The sequence below is a fragment of the Panthera leo genome, chromosome B4 (assembly GCF_018350215.1).
Source record: "Panthera leo isolate Ple1 chromosome B4, P.leo_Ple1_pat1.1, whole genome shotgun sequence".
NCBI classification, from domain to species: Eukaryota; Metazoa; Chordata; class Mammalia; order Carnivora; family Felidae; genus Panthera; species Panthera leo.
The window spans coordinates 124,548,917-124,565,030 of NC_056685.1; the positions used below are offsets into that span (position 1 = coordinate 124,548,917).

The 16,114-nt window shown below is 42.5% G+C and overlaps 1 protein-coding gene across 1 annotated transcript in view; it reads left to right on the forward strand.

Annotated features, from left to right (window-relative positions):
- The first annotated feature begins 2,211 nt into the window (after positions 1-2,211).
- The window catches only part of CB4H12orf75 (chromosome B4 C12orf75 homolog), a 76,515-nt gene continuing 62,612 nt past the window's right edge, over positions 2,212-16,114 (forward strand). Inside the window, exon 1 of the mRNA XM_042948340.1 lies at positions 2,212-2,343. Within this exon, the coding sequence (XP_042804274.1) occupies positions 2,212-2,343 (132 nt within the window). The remainder of the gene's footprint in view (positions 2,344-16,114) is intronic.

A 16,114-nucleotide genomic window follows, 5' to 3' on the forward strand; every position in this document is an offset into this window, starting at 1 on the left:
GAAATACGAGTTAGTTACTGCAGAGGGCTGCTATGGGGTATGAATGATATAATGTATATGAAGCACATAGTAAAAGCTCAACAAATACTATCAGGATCATGTTCCTAAGGTCACCTTTAGACCCTGAACTATGCAAGTTGGAACTAGAAAGATCAGGGCTCAGACCAAAAGTCCTTTCTAAGAGATACCCAGTGATTTATTACAGAGAGATTTGCACTAGTAAGGATTCCTTGTATGACCCTGGAAAATTTCAGTCTTTTGTGTCTCTTTTTTCTTCTTTAGGAGAGGTGTCATAATAATACCTGCCTCTCTCTTCTTTTTTCCTCCACCTTAATAGCTCTATACATGGATACATGTAAGATTGTATAAGTTTGATGTATACATTGTCATGATTTGACACATGTATATACTGAGAAATGATTACTACAATAAAGTTAGCTGACACGTCCATCACCTCACATAATTACCACTCTTTTAGTGGTAATAACACTTAAGGTCTACTCTCTCAACAACTTTCAAGGATAAAATACAGCGTTGTTAACCACAGCCACCATGCTGCACATTAGATTCTCAGAACTTATTCATCTTATAATTGAAAGTTTGTAGGGGCACCCTGCTGGCTCAGTCAGAAGAGCATGTGACTCTTGATCTGGGGGGTAGTGAGTTCGAGCCTCACATTGGGTGTAAAGATTACTTAAAACAAACAAACAAACAAACAAACAAACAAAAAAAACAAACTTAAAGAAAAGGAAGTTTGTAGCCTTTCACCAACCTGGCCCCAGTTCCCCTACCCCCATCCCCTGACATCCACCATTCTGCTATTTCTATAAGTTCAAAAACCTGCCTCACTTTAACTCACAGGACTACTGAGAAAATAAGGAAAGAGTCTTTGCTCAAGGTCTTTGAACTAAACAATGCCACACGTAAGGTGTCATGAACCTCAGACGTGGGCAACTTTACATATACACTCATTCTTCTTTGGCGAGTAAGCGGCTAAGAGCACAAATGAGAGAGGGCGCTGCAGCCACGTGGATCTGTGCTGGGATGATTGGGTTCCTCACATTCCACGCTTTCTCACAAGCTTCAGTGGCATTGAAGAACTTTGGAGATGGATTGATTCAAGAGCTGGTCCCAGCTCTGCCACTTACCAGCTATGTGACCTTGAGCAAGTCAGTTCATTGCTCATGGGTAACAGCAGTATTTCCCTCAGAGGGACATGGTGAGGATGAAATGAGATGTTGTACACGGCACACTTATGACAGTGTTTGACACAGGCTCAGCACTCAAAACATTAGAGATGATGATGGTGGTGATGATGATGGTGGTGACAGTGATGATGGTGATGATGGTGATGGTGATGATGATACTAATGATGGTGGTGATGATGTTGGTGATGATACTGGTGATGATGGTGATGGTGGTGACGATGGTGGTGATGATGGTGATGGTGGTGATGATGATGGTGGTGATGGTGATGGTGGTGATGATGATGGTGATGATGATAGTAATGATGGTGGTGATGGTAGTGATGGTGGTGATGATGATGGTGATGATGGTGATGGTGGTGATGATGATGGTGGTGATGGTGATGGTGGTGATGATGGTGATGGTGGTGATGATGATGTTGGTGATGATACTGGTGATGATGGTGATGGTGGTGACGATGATGGTGATGATGGTGATGGTGGTGATGATGATGGTGGTGATGGTGATGGTGGTGATGATAGTAATGATGGTGGTGATGGTAGTGATGGTGGTGATGATGTTGGTGATGATACTGGTGATGATGGTGATGGTGGTGATGATGATGGTGGTGGTGGTGATGGTGATGATGGTGATGGTGGTGATGACAATGGTGATGATAATGGTGACGGTGGTGATAGTGGTAATAATAGTGGTGACAGTAACGGTGATGACAATGATGGTGGTAATGATTATGATGGTGATGGTGGTGATGGTAATGGTAATGGTGATGATGGTGATGATGGTGGTGGTGATTATGATGGTAATGATAGTGTGATGGTGATGGTGATGGTGGTGGTGGTGATGATGATAATGGTGATGATGGAGATGGTGGTGATGGTGGTGATGATAGTGGTGATGGTGATAATGGTGACAGTGGTGATAGTGGTAATAATAGTGGTGACAGTAACAGTGATGACAATGATGGTGATAATGATTATGATGGTGATGGTGGTGATGGTTGTGATGATGGTGATGATGGTGATGGTGGCAATGATGACGGTGGTGACAATGGTGATGATAATGGTGATGGTGGTGATAGTGGTAATAATAGTGGTGACAGTAACGGTGATGGTGATGATGGTGGTGGTGATGATGATGGTAAAGATAGTGTGATGGGGATGATCATGGTGATAGTAATGGTGATGATGGAGATGGTGGTGGTGATGATGATGATGATGATGGTGGTGATTTTGCTAATTTACTGCTTAGCTGTCTGCCCTTAAATATCACAGCTACTCATTTTTGGCTTTGAGTTACTGCTGTTACTATAGCCACAGGGGCTTAAAGTATAGACCTGAGCTCTCCAAAGTTATTCCCTTCTCTATTTTCTTTTTGAAACTGTTGCCCAGTTAAATTACAGTGTTGTTTCCATATCTACCTTCTATTTTATAATGCACATAATTTTTAAAGCAGAGAGCAAGGGAAAGAGAGGATATTAGACAGTATCTTTCTACATTTTCTTTTTTCATTTAATGTAATGAGTTTTCTGTGGGTTTTTTGTTTGTTTTTTTAAGAAATGATGATACTGACAGAGTGTGCAGATTGTCATTTTGATGGGTCCTCCTAGCATATGACAAGATTTGATCAAGTTTTCAAAAACTGTTAGGTTTGTCAAAAGTCTACCCTGTACTTTGTCCAGACCTGCCATCTTCCACTACAAACATAGGACTCATCAGATAAAAGTGTTATCACAGCAGGGGTTGGCAGTCAGTGCTCCTCGGGCCCCCGTGCCACCTTCAACCTTAATAGCTACAATTTTAGGGGCGCCTGGGTGACTCAGTTGGTTGAGCATCTGATTTCAGCTCAGGTCGTGATCTTGCAGTTCGCGAGTTTGAGCCCCACATCAGGCTCACTGCTGTCAGCGCAGAGCCCGTTTCAGATCCTCTGTCCCCGTCTCTCTCTGCCCCTCCCCTGCTTGTGCTTTCTCTCTCTCTCTCAAAACTAAAATAAAACATTTTTAAAAATAGCTATAATTTTATATCCTGCAATTACAGATAAGATTTCACTTGAAAAGAGGTTCCACTGCTAAAATGTTTACACTTTTATATATGCATGTCTTCCCATGGGCTTACACAAGATATATATTTTACAAACAGGGAAAAACAATTCTAATTAGCCGGTTGTAGTGGGTCAGAAATATAAGGGAGGAATGATGAGAAGCATAAGGAAAAAAGTGAGGGAGATAAAGACAGACAATATGCACTTGAGCAAGGAGGTACAGTTTTAACATGTTTTGTTGATGGAGGTTTAACACATCCATGAAATCTGAGTCAACCACCAGCTAGCTCCTTGAGGATGGGAAACTGGGTTTTGAACATCCTTAGGAACTGATCTGGTAGCATGCAGGTGTGGCTGAATCCAGAAACTCAAAGACTGATTAGTTACTGCTCCCTTTCTTCCACCTCTAGGTCCTGCTTCCTTTGACTTCATGTTCAGACAGGATTTTGCCAACAGCAGTGGTGCCTGCTGCTTCCACAGTCCTTCTTTAGTGATCCCGGGGGTAGAGGATTAAGGGCTGGAAAAATATTCTTCCAGGGGCACCTGGGTGGCTCAGTCGGTTAAGTGTCCAGCTTCGGCTCAAGTCATGATCTCACGACTCAGGAGTTTGAGCCCCGTGTGGGGTTCTGTGGTAACGCTCGGAATCTGGAGCCTGCTTTGTATTCTGTGTCTCCCTCTCTCTTTGCCCCTCCCCCTCTCAAAAATAAATAAACATTAAAAAAAAAGAAAGAAAAGAAAAATACTCTTCCAATATTACACGGAACATTTCTAGGCTTGACTCTCATTAGCCTGACTTGAGTCCCGTGCCCATCCCTCAACCAATCACTGTGGTTAACAGGACAAAGCACTCTCGTTAGACATTTCTGGGTCACATGTTCACTCGTGGAGCTAGAGTGAGAAAGCGAATCCCACCTGACATTCATGAATGTGAGTGCAAAAAGGAGGTGTTACCCCAAAGGAAAATCAGGATGCTATTCTCAAAGAGGAAAACAATTGATATCTATTACAGCCCCGAGGTTACCCTCTCGTTTCTCCTCTGGTTCACTCCAAAAATTCTTTTTTTTTATTTAAAAAAAAAATTTTTTTTAACATTTATTTTTGAGACAGAGAGAGACAGAGCATGAACGGGGGAGGGTCAGAGAGAGAGGGAGACACAGAATCTGAAACAGGTTCCAGGCTCTGAGCCGTCAGCACAGAGCCCGACACAGGGCTTGAACTCACAGACCATGAGATCATGACCTGAGCCGAAGTCGGACGCTTAACTGACTGAGCCACCCAGGCGCCCCCACTACAAAAATTCTTAAAAGTGAATATTGTAAAGAAGCCGTCAAAAACACCAGCTTTGAAATAAGACATTCTGTGTTTAAATTCTGTTACTGCCACTTGGTGAGTCCTGGGACAAATGACTTAACCTCATTGTGTTTCAATGTTCTCTTTTCTAAAATAAAGATAATAGTGGCATTCATTTCATTGTTTGCCGAGAAGAGTAAATGAGAGGAGGCTAAAGTAACACTTGGATGCTTGGATCTAGTCAGTATATAATCAATGTCATATCTCACAGAAACTTTGTTAACTATTGTCTACTTAACCCATCCATCTGATGAATGTCTGTTCTTTTCTTTTTTAAGTTTATTTATTTATTCTTGAAAGAGAGAGAGAGGGTGTGCATGGGTACACATGCAAGTGGGGGAGAGGCATAGAGAGAGAGGGAGAGGAAGAATCCCAAGCAGGCTCTGCACTGTCAGCGCAGAGCCCGATGTGGGGATCAAACCTGCGAAATGTTGGATCATGACCTGAGCTGAGATCGAGAGTCAGACACTCAACCGGCTGAGCCACTCACGTGCCCCTGGAGTCCATGCTTCATTCTCTCTTAAAACATACAGACAGACACCCACAACGCGTCCATGGTATGCTAAATATCTGGGCACTTCTGTTCTCACCTTCTGAGTTCCAATTGGTCCAAGACCTGTTTATTCCAGTTGTGCCTGTTGTGATTACATATTAATTATATTAAACCAAGGTCATGTAAATGTGAACAGAGAATTGTTTCTCTGAAACCTCTTTTGGATGCTTTGTGGATGTTTTGGAAAGACTTGGTTAAAAGGGAATTGCTAAAAAGAATAGCTACAAAGCAAGATATGAGCATGGCTGTGTTGTAAAACATTGGGGGAAATAGTAAAGCTCCAGAAGGATCCCACCTGCAAAATGGTTTACAAGTGTGGTTTATTCAAGAAACATGATACGGAACTCTAATCACAGACCTACACTCAAGTAAAATTTTGGCTGTAGTGTATCAATTGACTGGTGATTGCATATAAAATTATATGTTTCAAATTTTATTTTATTTTTAAGTAGGCTCCACCCAGCATGGAGCCCAAGGAGGGGCTTGAACTCACAACCCTGAGATCAAGACTTGAGCTGAGATCAAGAGTTGGATGCTTAACTGACTGAGCCACCCAGGTGCCCCGGTATATGTTTTAAATTTTAAATCCAAATAATGTCTGAGGCGTTTATGGTTTTTTTATGAATCCATGCTCTAGCTAGTTTTTTAAAATTAAGTGTACAATAACCAATCTCAATCTCGCTAATAGAAAATGGCATCTGCTGATTATTAAAACCTTCCTATACTTCCTATACCTACAGTACCTATACTCATTACCATCACGTTTTAGTCTCCCATCTACCTCTCAGCTGTTTACCATCCGGCATCTATAACCGTGACTCTCCTGAAACTTGTATCTAAGAAATGGCCAACCTCAGTTCTCTATTTGCTGTTTAAACATCGAGGCGTCTCAGAATTCTGCCCCCGCTGAAATATTCAGACCACAAGGGATTACTTCTAAATGAAAGAACTAGAAGAAGTCTATTAGGTACGGGTCCACTTTTCAGTACTACCAATGCATCCACCGACGACTCACCTGGTACAGTCCCTGGATCCTTGTCCTCTTCTGTAGCACGCCCTTGTTGGCCCAAATACAGGCATAGGTCTCTATCATGGCCGCCAACATTCCTAGTCCTGGATTTACCCTCACATACTCTGTCACGGCGCCTGCAACAGGTGCACCTTGGCAGGGGCTCCGGAGCCATGGAACTGCCTTAGCCACATGCTGGGATGAGCCCCGCCCCGGGACCCTGGTGTTGAGCCCGGGCCTCCCCGTCCTTCTGGAGGATTCCTCCAAGCCCCTCTGCTGCCTTTCTCTCTCAGCTGAATGTGATTAGAACAATCTGTGTCCGGAGAGGTTTGTAGGAAAAATGGTCAAAGACTTTAAAATGAAGCAAAAGATTCCTGAGTGTCTTTAATGAAAAAACAAAATGCTATCTAGCTGGTTTTTTTTCTGGATTATCTGATTCTGTGCGAGCTCTGTGCCTTTCATTGTCTTTGAGGGATTTTATAACTGTAATGGGTCAACAACTGCTAGCAATGTGTGTAAATCGTCTGTTGTAAAGACAAGCGTCCCCCTCTCTTCACCAGGAGAAGCCAGTTTTGCATTTCTTTGTAAATTCGTTTTAGTACTTACATCCGATCTTTGCAAGTGTGGCACTTTGAATTGTTTCGAGCTGACTGCAGCCTCTTCTGGCTCCCTAATTAATTAATGAGTTAAATAAAAGTTTTTAACCAGCGTCCATTTTACATTTAGATGAGAGTCGCGATTTTACCTTCTTTAAAAAAGCATTCTTTAACAGCTTTTGATATTTTTGATCCTCCAACAGCAGGGTCCTGTTACAACCTCCCCCAGGACAATAGGTACCAACCAACCTTCCTCCCTTTTACACCACCAAGAGAAGCCGCCCACGCATTTCTTCCCAGAACAGAGAAACTCTGCACCAAGATGATATGCTCTTTCCATTTTTAAAAGGATCTGGCAACTCTTAAAGGGCGGCTTCTCTCCCTCAAGTAACTTCTAACCAGGGACCTCCTTAAAGAAGTTCACAGAAGCATTTTTCACGTTCTGTGGGAATGTGTTCATTTGTACCTCGGATCACCCAACCCTGCCACCCACTCTTTGACTCTTTTGGACTGAAGACCCGTCTTTTTCATCTTTGTAGTCCCCACAGTGCCTAAAACTGTGCCTTGCAAATAGTAGGTGCTCATGAAAATGTAGGCTGAATATATTTCCTACTGTGGGGTGAAGAAAAATAAAATGGCAGCCAGTTAGAGGAAGGCTCTTAAACTATAATATTAGGCTGCCGGAATTTTATAATTAAAAGGAACCATAACCATCTTCTGGTGGATGTGATGAGAGGAGAAATAAAGTGGGAGTGATAGCCAACAGTCATTTCTGATGTCCCTTCATAATGCCAAGGTCACTGGTTCCCTCATTGCTCCAAGGGACAATGTGTCCCTACACTCCTATGGGGCCTCACTGTACTTGGATCAAGAATGGGCCTTTACAATAAACAAGGGTAAAACTTTGTATCGTTTCAAATCTGGGACACTCTGAACTAACAAAGGCTGAGTGATTATGGGCCAAATAATAACTTGGCCCTGGCTGTGCAGGAATTCTAGATAAAGAGAAAGATATTCTGTAATACTTCGAGATTCCTTGTTAGCTAGCACTCGCTGATCCCAGAAGAGATTAAAAATACCACCAAAACTTCTTTTCGCGAAACGAATCCACAATGTCATGAGTTTAATGGAGAACACATGGCTTTGGCCATTCTTCTGAAACTTATTTTTATTACAGAAAAATATAAAAACAGTGCTGTGCATGAGCATATCAAGGAGATGTTTGTTCTTTTTATACTTGTAAATGAAATAATATAGGATAAGTTAATCAGTCCCATTCATTTGGGGAGTGCCAAATTTAAAATCATAGACTTTCAGGGGTACCTGGGTGGCTCAGTTTGTTAGGAGTCCGACTCTTGATTTTGGCTCAGGTCATGATCTCACGGTTTGAGAGACTGAGCCCCGGGTTGGCCCCTCGCTGTTGGCACAGAGCCTCTTGGGATTCTCTTTTTCCCTCTGTCTCTCTGTCCCTTCTCTGCCCGTGTTCTCGCTCCCTCTCAACATAAATAAACTTAAAATACATAAATAAAATTACAGGCTTTCAGAACCACAGAGCTAGGATTATCTTAGATTTTCCAACTTAACACCAATGAAAAATACAATGTTTATATTTTGTGAATGTGTTCCAACATCAACAGAGAAAAAGACTCTAACTTCCCAAGTAATAACCATCATTAACTGAGCACTGTCAGTGTCCTCCAGCCAAAGGAACTTGTTCAGACCCCAGGAACACACCCTGTGGTTGAGCAGCCTGGGTTTATTACTCACTGCAGCCACGGAGATCACATACCACGGGGAACCGTGCAGCATCTCAGTAAGAAGAAGTGTTAGAAAAAACTTACAGGATTGGTGCATTGGTTGGGTAATTTGGGGGAGGGTCTGATGAAGCAAAGACTCACTCTAGACTGGGTACCATCAGAAAGCCAGAGCAATTCCAAGATTGAGCATCTCAAGAAATCTAACCTCTAGGGAGGGCAGACTAGAGTTGGGGAAAAGCTGTAACTGGTAAAGGAGTTGTGGTCGCTCGCTTTAGCAGAGAGAGGGGGATGTTGGGTACTTTGTGGGCTGCACAGAAACCTTGTTTTGTCTTTATCATGGTCTTCAAGTGACCTTGTCTAGGTCAGCGTGCTGTGAGATTGTGTTCTATAGGAGAACCATGTGGTCTGGCCGAGAGATCAGTGCCCGGATGCCACAGGCTGCTTTCTCAGTACGAAGTAGGTGCTAAGTGCTTCCCACACAGCATTTCATTTAATTCCTTTCATTATTCTGTGAGGCATATATTCTGAGTCCCATTTCTCAAGTGAGAAAATAGGGATGTGAAGAATTTAACGTTAGCAGCAAGGAAATGGCAGGCGGAGTCAGGAGTGACGGAGCCTGACTCCAAAGTCCCACCCTGGGAACACACAACACATGGTGCCCAGGGGTCTGAGAACTGAGGGAAGGACAGAGGGCGTGTGTGGGGGGGAGGGGTGGTGGGGGAACACAAGCTGGACCACAGAACCTTGGCCTCTGACTTTTTGTTTCCTGCCTTTACTATCTCTGGGACCTTCACCATCCCTTACATCAGCCACCTACCGTCCCCGTACTCCCAGAGTCTGGACCCCCAGAAATTCTGGAGAGAATTTTCTCTCCAACCCTTTTGGCCACCTCTACTTGTCCCCACAGCCCCCATCACACCTTGGGACCTGCCATTTCATCTCTAGAAATTAAAATTCTGAAATTTCTTTCTTACCCCAGCAACATATCAGCCCACCTCTTCCTTATACTCCTTTTATCTTCCCCTCTTTGCCCCTCCCTATCCTTCAAGCCTGTCTCCCCCCTCATGGCTTTACTCTATTTCCTCCCCCGTCTCCCTTGAGCCATATGACCCATCAATTAATTCCCCAGATCTCCAAACCTGCTCACCTCCTTGACCTTCTGGTGGCTGTCCTCCCTGACTCAATGATGGTTTTCAACTTTTGGACACGTTTCTCAGCTCTTTTCAATGATTAACCCATTTAACTATCACAACAATTCTGTGAGCTAAATCCTATTATACCCTCATTTTACAAGCGAGGAACAGAGACGTTCAGAGCCCTTAAATAACTTGCCTAAGGTCAAACTGCCAGTAGGTGGCAGAGTCAGGACTGGAACCTAGGCGGTCTTGCTCCAGAGTACCTGCCGGTGAGAGTAGTACTCTGCTGCCTTAACTACAGTACTCTCCTGCTGCTCCTCTCTGTCCTTCAGAGCTGCCTCTGGTTATTGAATAGTTTCCTAAATCGGCTTCGTTCAGTGCCTGCAAGAAGTCCTCACTTGACTCACAAAGCTAAGTTCACCAAGACCTGTGCCTTCTGCCTCAAATTTCTCTGCATGCTTATGATCTCTTCTCTCCTTTCATCAGGGAGAAAGAGCCATTATTTGTAATATAGTAATTTGATTTTCTGTGTACCTATCTCCCCATGCTGCAAGCTAACCGACTCCCAAAGACATGAATGCCAAGGGTACACTCGGCCACATTTACAACCTATAGGCTCAGATTTTAAGCCAGTGCTCACCAAGCACATATAATGCCCCCATTTGCGTGGCAAGTAGGAATTGGAATTTTAGTTCTTCCCAGGATGGGTATTTATTGGCCCTGCTACCCCAGGAGCCACCAGCTCTAGCTAGCCTTCCTTTTTCACCCACCCTGTGTGTCTGTTTTGACTGGCAGAGCTAACTCGTGACTTGGGTGACCATAACTCTTGCCAATCTTTCCCCAAGGGGAAGGGGGTGAGGGCTGAACCATCTTCTCTTTCCTGTCCATTGGCTGGAATCTCCCTTCACCCCTGATGAAGTTCCTCCTGGAAGCAAAATAATGCCACCACCTTGAGATGCATTGTGTTGCTGCCTAAAAACCACTGTGGCCACCCCCTACCCGTGGGCATGGGCCACTCTGATCAGTGAGTCATTGTTTTGTGTCATGAACACACATGGATATGCTTGAGAATCTACTGAAGGTTTAAAAGATCTGTTTATAAATATATGACTCATTTAAGAAAGTATCTTGAAGTTTTGCAAAAATTTTAGGGGTTTTCAGACTTCCCTGAAATTTTTTTTGTAGAACTACTCATTTCTGTACACAGTATAGTGTCTCAGATGCAGCCCATAGTAAATATTTATGGAATTGAATTTCATGGACTAAATCACAACTTCATCTGAAGTACAAAATCAGATTTATTGTCTTATTCTTTGTCTTTTCCCACAAAGTAACTTAAAGTGGTTAATGCTCAGACATTTGCTTTTTTAAAGTATCTTTCTCAGTACCTTGGCCTCAGTAGGAACAAATCCCCTTCTCACTTAATTCAACAAGGACTCAGAATTCTGTAAAGGCAATATCATTGGAACATGAAGTGAAAAAACAAAAGCAAGTCCCTCAAAATCCATTAAAAGGCATAAAACTGAATGTATGTACAGTCTGGATATTCCTTATCACTGTGGTTCTTAACCTTTCCCCCTAATTCAACGAAGCCATTGGGAACAGTGTCTCACAAACACACGGATTCCAATGCAGGTTGGCCTTGGCCGTGGGTCACGTGTCCTTGGAGGTCACAGCAGGATGTATGGGCAGAACTGTAGCTCAGAAAAAGCCCTTCAGGAAATTCTGGTGCCCCTACCTCTGCTCTTTACATTCTTATTTCCATCCGTATCCTAAAAGAACAATGCCTACTCAAACACTAACTCAGTTTGGCCTTTTGGCTGCTGGCCCTGCTGTGCCTCAGTTCCACTAATTCCATTGGCTGTCAACAGCCATCTCTTCCTTCCTTCCTGCTAACAGAACATGGATCTGTTCAGGTACTGTCACTACCTCACCTCACCTCAGGTGGCCCTATCTCTTATTCCAGCCGCAGGGCATGAATTCTGACTGGTCAAAAATAGTCATCGAAATCTCTGCCCTTTTGGCCGGGAATTAGTCCAAAGGTAGGCTTGTCACGGTGAGAGAGATGTGTAGGCTAATCGGCTGATGGGTGTGGTGGGGGGAGAATCCATCCCAAAGACGAGACAAATCCTTGAAAGGAGAAACTCTTCCTCATTCTCCCTGCCTGTGTGCTGACATAATATGGGAGATGTAGCAACTATCTTATGGCTTGAGAAGGAAGGGCAACACGGTGAGAAGGAAGCAGTGGAAACGGAAAGAGCTCGGTAGTTAATTGTGTTGTGGAGCTTCTGCTTCCGCTGTGAACTCAGACTTCTTATCCAGTGAGAAAAAGAAACAATTCATTTGTCAAGCCCCACGAAATTTTGTTACTTTCAGCTGAATGCGTTCCTATCTGATTTACTCAGCTTCTGATTTATAAAGCAAGAATAAAAATAGTACCAACTGAAATGAAAGAAAATTATCTGTTTTCACATAACATGGTCTTAGATGTAGAAAACCCTAGAGTCCACCAAGAAACCCTGTTAGAATTAATAAACAAATTCGACAAAGTTGCAGGATGTAAAGTCAACACACAGAAATGAGTTGTGTTTCTTTGCACTAACAATGAACAATTTGAAAAAGAACTTAAGAAAATGATTCCGTTTACAATAGCACCAAAAAGAATAAAATCCTTAGATGTACACTTAACCAAGGAGGTGAAAGACTTGGAGACAACTATAAAACGTTCCTGAAAGAAATTAAGGAAGTCACAAATAAATGGAAAGATATCGTGTGTTTATGGATCAGAAGACTTAATATTGTAAAGATGTCAATATTACCTCAAGTCTACAGATTCAGTGCAATCCGAACCCATGACTTTTTTTGCAGAAGCAGAAAAATCCATCCTAAGATTCATATGGACTCTCAAGGGATCCCAAATAGCCAAAGCAATCTTTAAAAAAATTTTTTTAATGTTTATTTATTTTTGACAGAGAGAGAGAGAGACAGAGACAGAATGTGAGCGGGGGTGGGCAGAGAGAGAGAGGGAGGGAGTTGCAGAATCCAAAGCAGGCTCCAGGCTCTGAGCTGTCAGCACAGAGCCCGACGCAGGGCTTGAACTCTTGAACCACGAGATCATGACCCGAGTGGAAGTTGGATGCTTAACCGACTGAGCCACGCAGGGGCCCCACCGAGGCAATCTTTAAAAAGAAGAACAAAGTTGGAGTTGTCACACTTCCTCATTTCAAAAGTTACTACAGGGGCACCTGGGTGGCTCAGTTGGTTGAGCGTCCAACTCTTGATTTTGGCTCAGGTCACGATCCCAGGGTCATGGGAGGGGGCCCTGGGTCAGGCTTTGCGCTGAGCATGGAGCCCGCTTAAGATTCTCTCTCTCTCCAGGGACGCCTGGGTGGCTCAGTCGGTTAAGTGGCCAACTTCGGCTCAGGTCATGATCTCGCAGTCCGTGAGTTCAAGCCCCACGTCGGGCTCTGTGCTGACAGCTCAGAGCCTGGAGCCTGTTTCAGATTCTGTGTCTCCCTCTCTCTCTCTCTGACCCTCCCCTGTTCATGCTCTGTCTCTCTCTGTCTCAAAAATAAATAAACGTTAAAAAAAATTAAAAAAAAAAAAAAAGATTCTCTCTCTCTCCCTCTGCCCCTCTTCCCCACTCGTGTGCTCTTTCCCTCTCTCTCATAAAAAATATAAATAAATAAATAAATAAATAAACAAGCAAACAAACAGGGGTAACTCCTATGAAGCACTAGGCAAAGTGCTTAACACACAGGTCAAACTCAACCTGAGCGATAACTTGTTTCTTAATGGTACTGCTTGGACTTAGTGTAAACTGAAGAAATCCTTCCTTGGGGGTGGGCTGAAGTGCTTGGTGATTAATGAGCAAGCATTAATTTCACAAGAAACTCATGTGAGTGCCCAATGATTTACACACAGGTTGTCAATGGGGCGTGATCTTTAAAATCTGAAAAGGCAAACATCAGCTTTCACATCTGCTGTGCTGTACCACATCTGGGTTCTTGAACCCCCATTTCTTACTTATTAAGAAATATTCTCTACTACCAGCAGGTAGAAAATACTCATTTTCTTTAGAGAATAGCCATCAGTATATGCTGCTTTCAATTGTTCAGACGAATTGGCCTTACCTTATAGACTCAGTTGTGGGAATTATTCCAGGATTATTTACTTTAAATAAGTTATTAAAGATAGTTAAGGCATGAAAGAAAAGTTGATTTTTTAAGGTTCAGCCAGAAAAAGGAAAAATCAGCCTCTGTGACAGTTTTTAATTTCCAAAATGCTTACATATGAAGAATACCTCCCCCCTAAATTCTTTTTTTATTTTTATTATTATTTTTAATGTTTATTTATTTTTGAGAGACAGAGAGAGGCACAGTGTGAACAGGAGAGGGGCAGAGAGAGAGGGAGACACAGAATCAGAAGCGGGCTCCAGGCTCTGAGTGGTCAGCAAAGAGCCTGACACAGGACTTGAACTCATGAACTGTGAGATCATGACCTGAGTCAAAGTCAGATGTTTAACTGACTGAGCCACTAAATTCCCACTAAATTCTTGAGATTACTCTGCTCATTTCAAGAGTGTCTCCTGCTGCTGAGTAATACAGATTCCTTGCTTTTGAAACATGTTCGTCTGTATAATAAAGGAAATGAATGTGAATTTACTTTGTTTAAAAAGCTAGAAAACAATTTCAAAACAATCCTCAATGCACTAATGTGACAAAATTTAAAGAAAAATGTAAAAAAATCAGTATTCTTGGAAAGGAAGAAAATTTATTTTTAGATGTTCCTGATGATTGACTGCAAATTTCTCTAACATTTATTCTGATTCTAGGTACTCCTTCTTTATGCTAAATTGTAGTAAAAATGTTCATTTCAGCAAATCAATTTTAAGGAAAGCAAAGCAAACACTAGAGAAAATAGGTGTTTCTTTTCTGAAGTCTAAAGGGGAACATTATTCTCACTGCTGGTGATCACATTCTGAGAAATCCAGGGTAACCTAACGTTCATTTGTGATTTCTGTTTTTCTTCCTTCATTTTCATCATGTCCCTTTACTGCTCAAAATCAAAAGAATACAACTTTTATTCTTTTAAACAAGATTTTTTAACTCATAAAGAACAAAAGGGTAAACAAAGAAGTATCTTCCCCTAGCTCCCTAGCCACTTAATTACCCTTCCTAGCGTCAACCAACCTAGCGTTTTTGCTTGACCCCTCCTTCCAGATATTTTATGCATTCTCACGCAAACACATATATGCATGCTTACGTATGTCCATGCCTTTTGAAAAACAACATGATATTTTGAACTCGTTTATGAATCACAAGAAGTTGCAAAAATGGTACAGAGAGTTCCTGGGTACACTTCACTCAGCTTCCCTGACGATAACACCTTATAAAAGCACAGCATGCAGTTAACAGCAAGGAATGTGACATTAGCATCATTGGTATAATGCTGCTGACTCAAATGCAGACGTTGTTCTATCCATTTGTTTTCATCCATTCTCTTTTCATATAACAATGTGTTATGCTATAATAATATAGCATATTGTATTAGGATAGTAGTGTGTTATTGATTCTGTTCAGCATCTCACTTTTCTACATTTAGCAAGAAAACTTGGAAATCATCTCATATCAATACATAAAGCTCTTCATTTTTAATTTTTTTTAAGTTTACGTGTTTATTTTGAGAGAGAGAGCAGGATAGGGGCAGAGAGAGAATCCCAAGCAGGCTCCTCATTGTTTGTTTTTTTTTTTTTAATGTTTATTTATTTTTGAGACAGAGGGAGACAGAGTGGGAGTGGGGGAGGACAGAGAGAGATGGAGACACAGAATCCAAAGCAGACTCCAGTCTCTGAGCTGTCAGCACAGAGCCCGAGGCAGGCTCGAACCTACCAGCCGTGATATCACGACCTGAGCCCAAGTTGGAAGCTTAACCAACTGAGCCATCGAGGTGCCCTGAGGTGACAACTATTAATAGTTCTGTGCAGATGAAGCTGTGGTTTTTAGGAAGGGGTGTGGGAGCCCCTCCTGAGGGATCCCCTGATCACCACGCCTCTAAATTTCACGGTCCTCCAGCTGATCTTTACTCACTGTGGTTCCATGCTCACTTTGTGCTGTTCACAGATCCTAATTCAGGGACTCCAACCACCCCCACCCCTCCCCTCCCCCACCTCTCCCAACCACAGGTGATTGCCGTGTCCCCAGTCCACTTCCTCATAGGGATCAGCAAGTGCATATAAACATGGAGTTTCCAATTGGGACTTTACCATTTACTTCCCTTCTCAGTATTAAATCAGAGAAAGTAGAAACCTTACTAAAGGGGCGCATACAACATTTAAAATAGCTGATAATAATTCTGGAGGCTAATCTGGCAATTTCAAAATTACAAATCCACATAGCCTTTGATTCAGTCATCCTACTTCTAAGGATTCTTTCTACAGATGTACTCATATATGTGCAAAATCACTTACG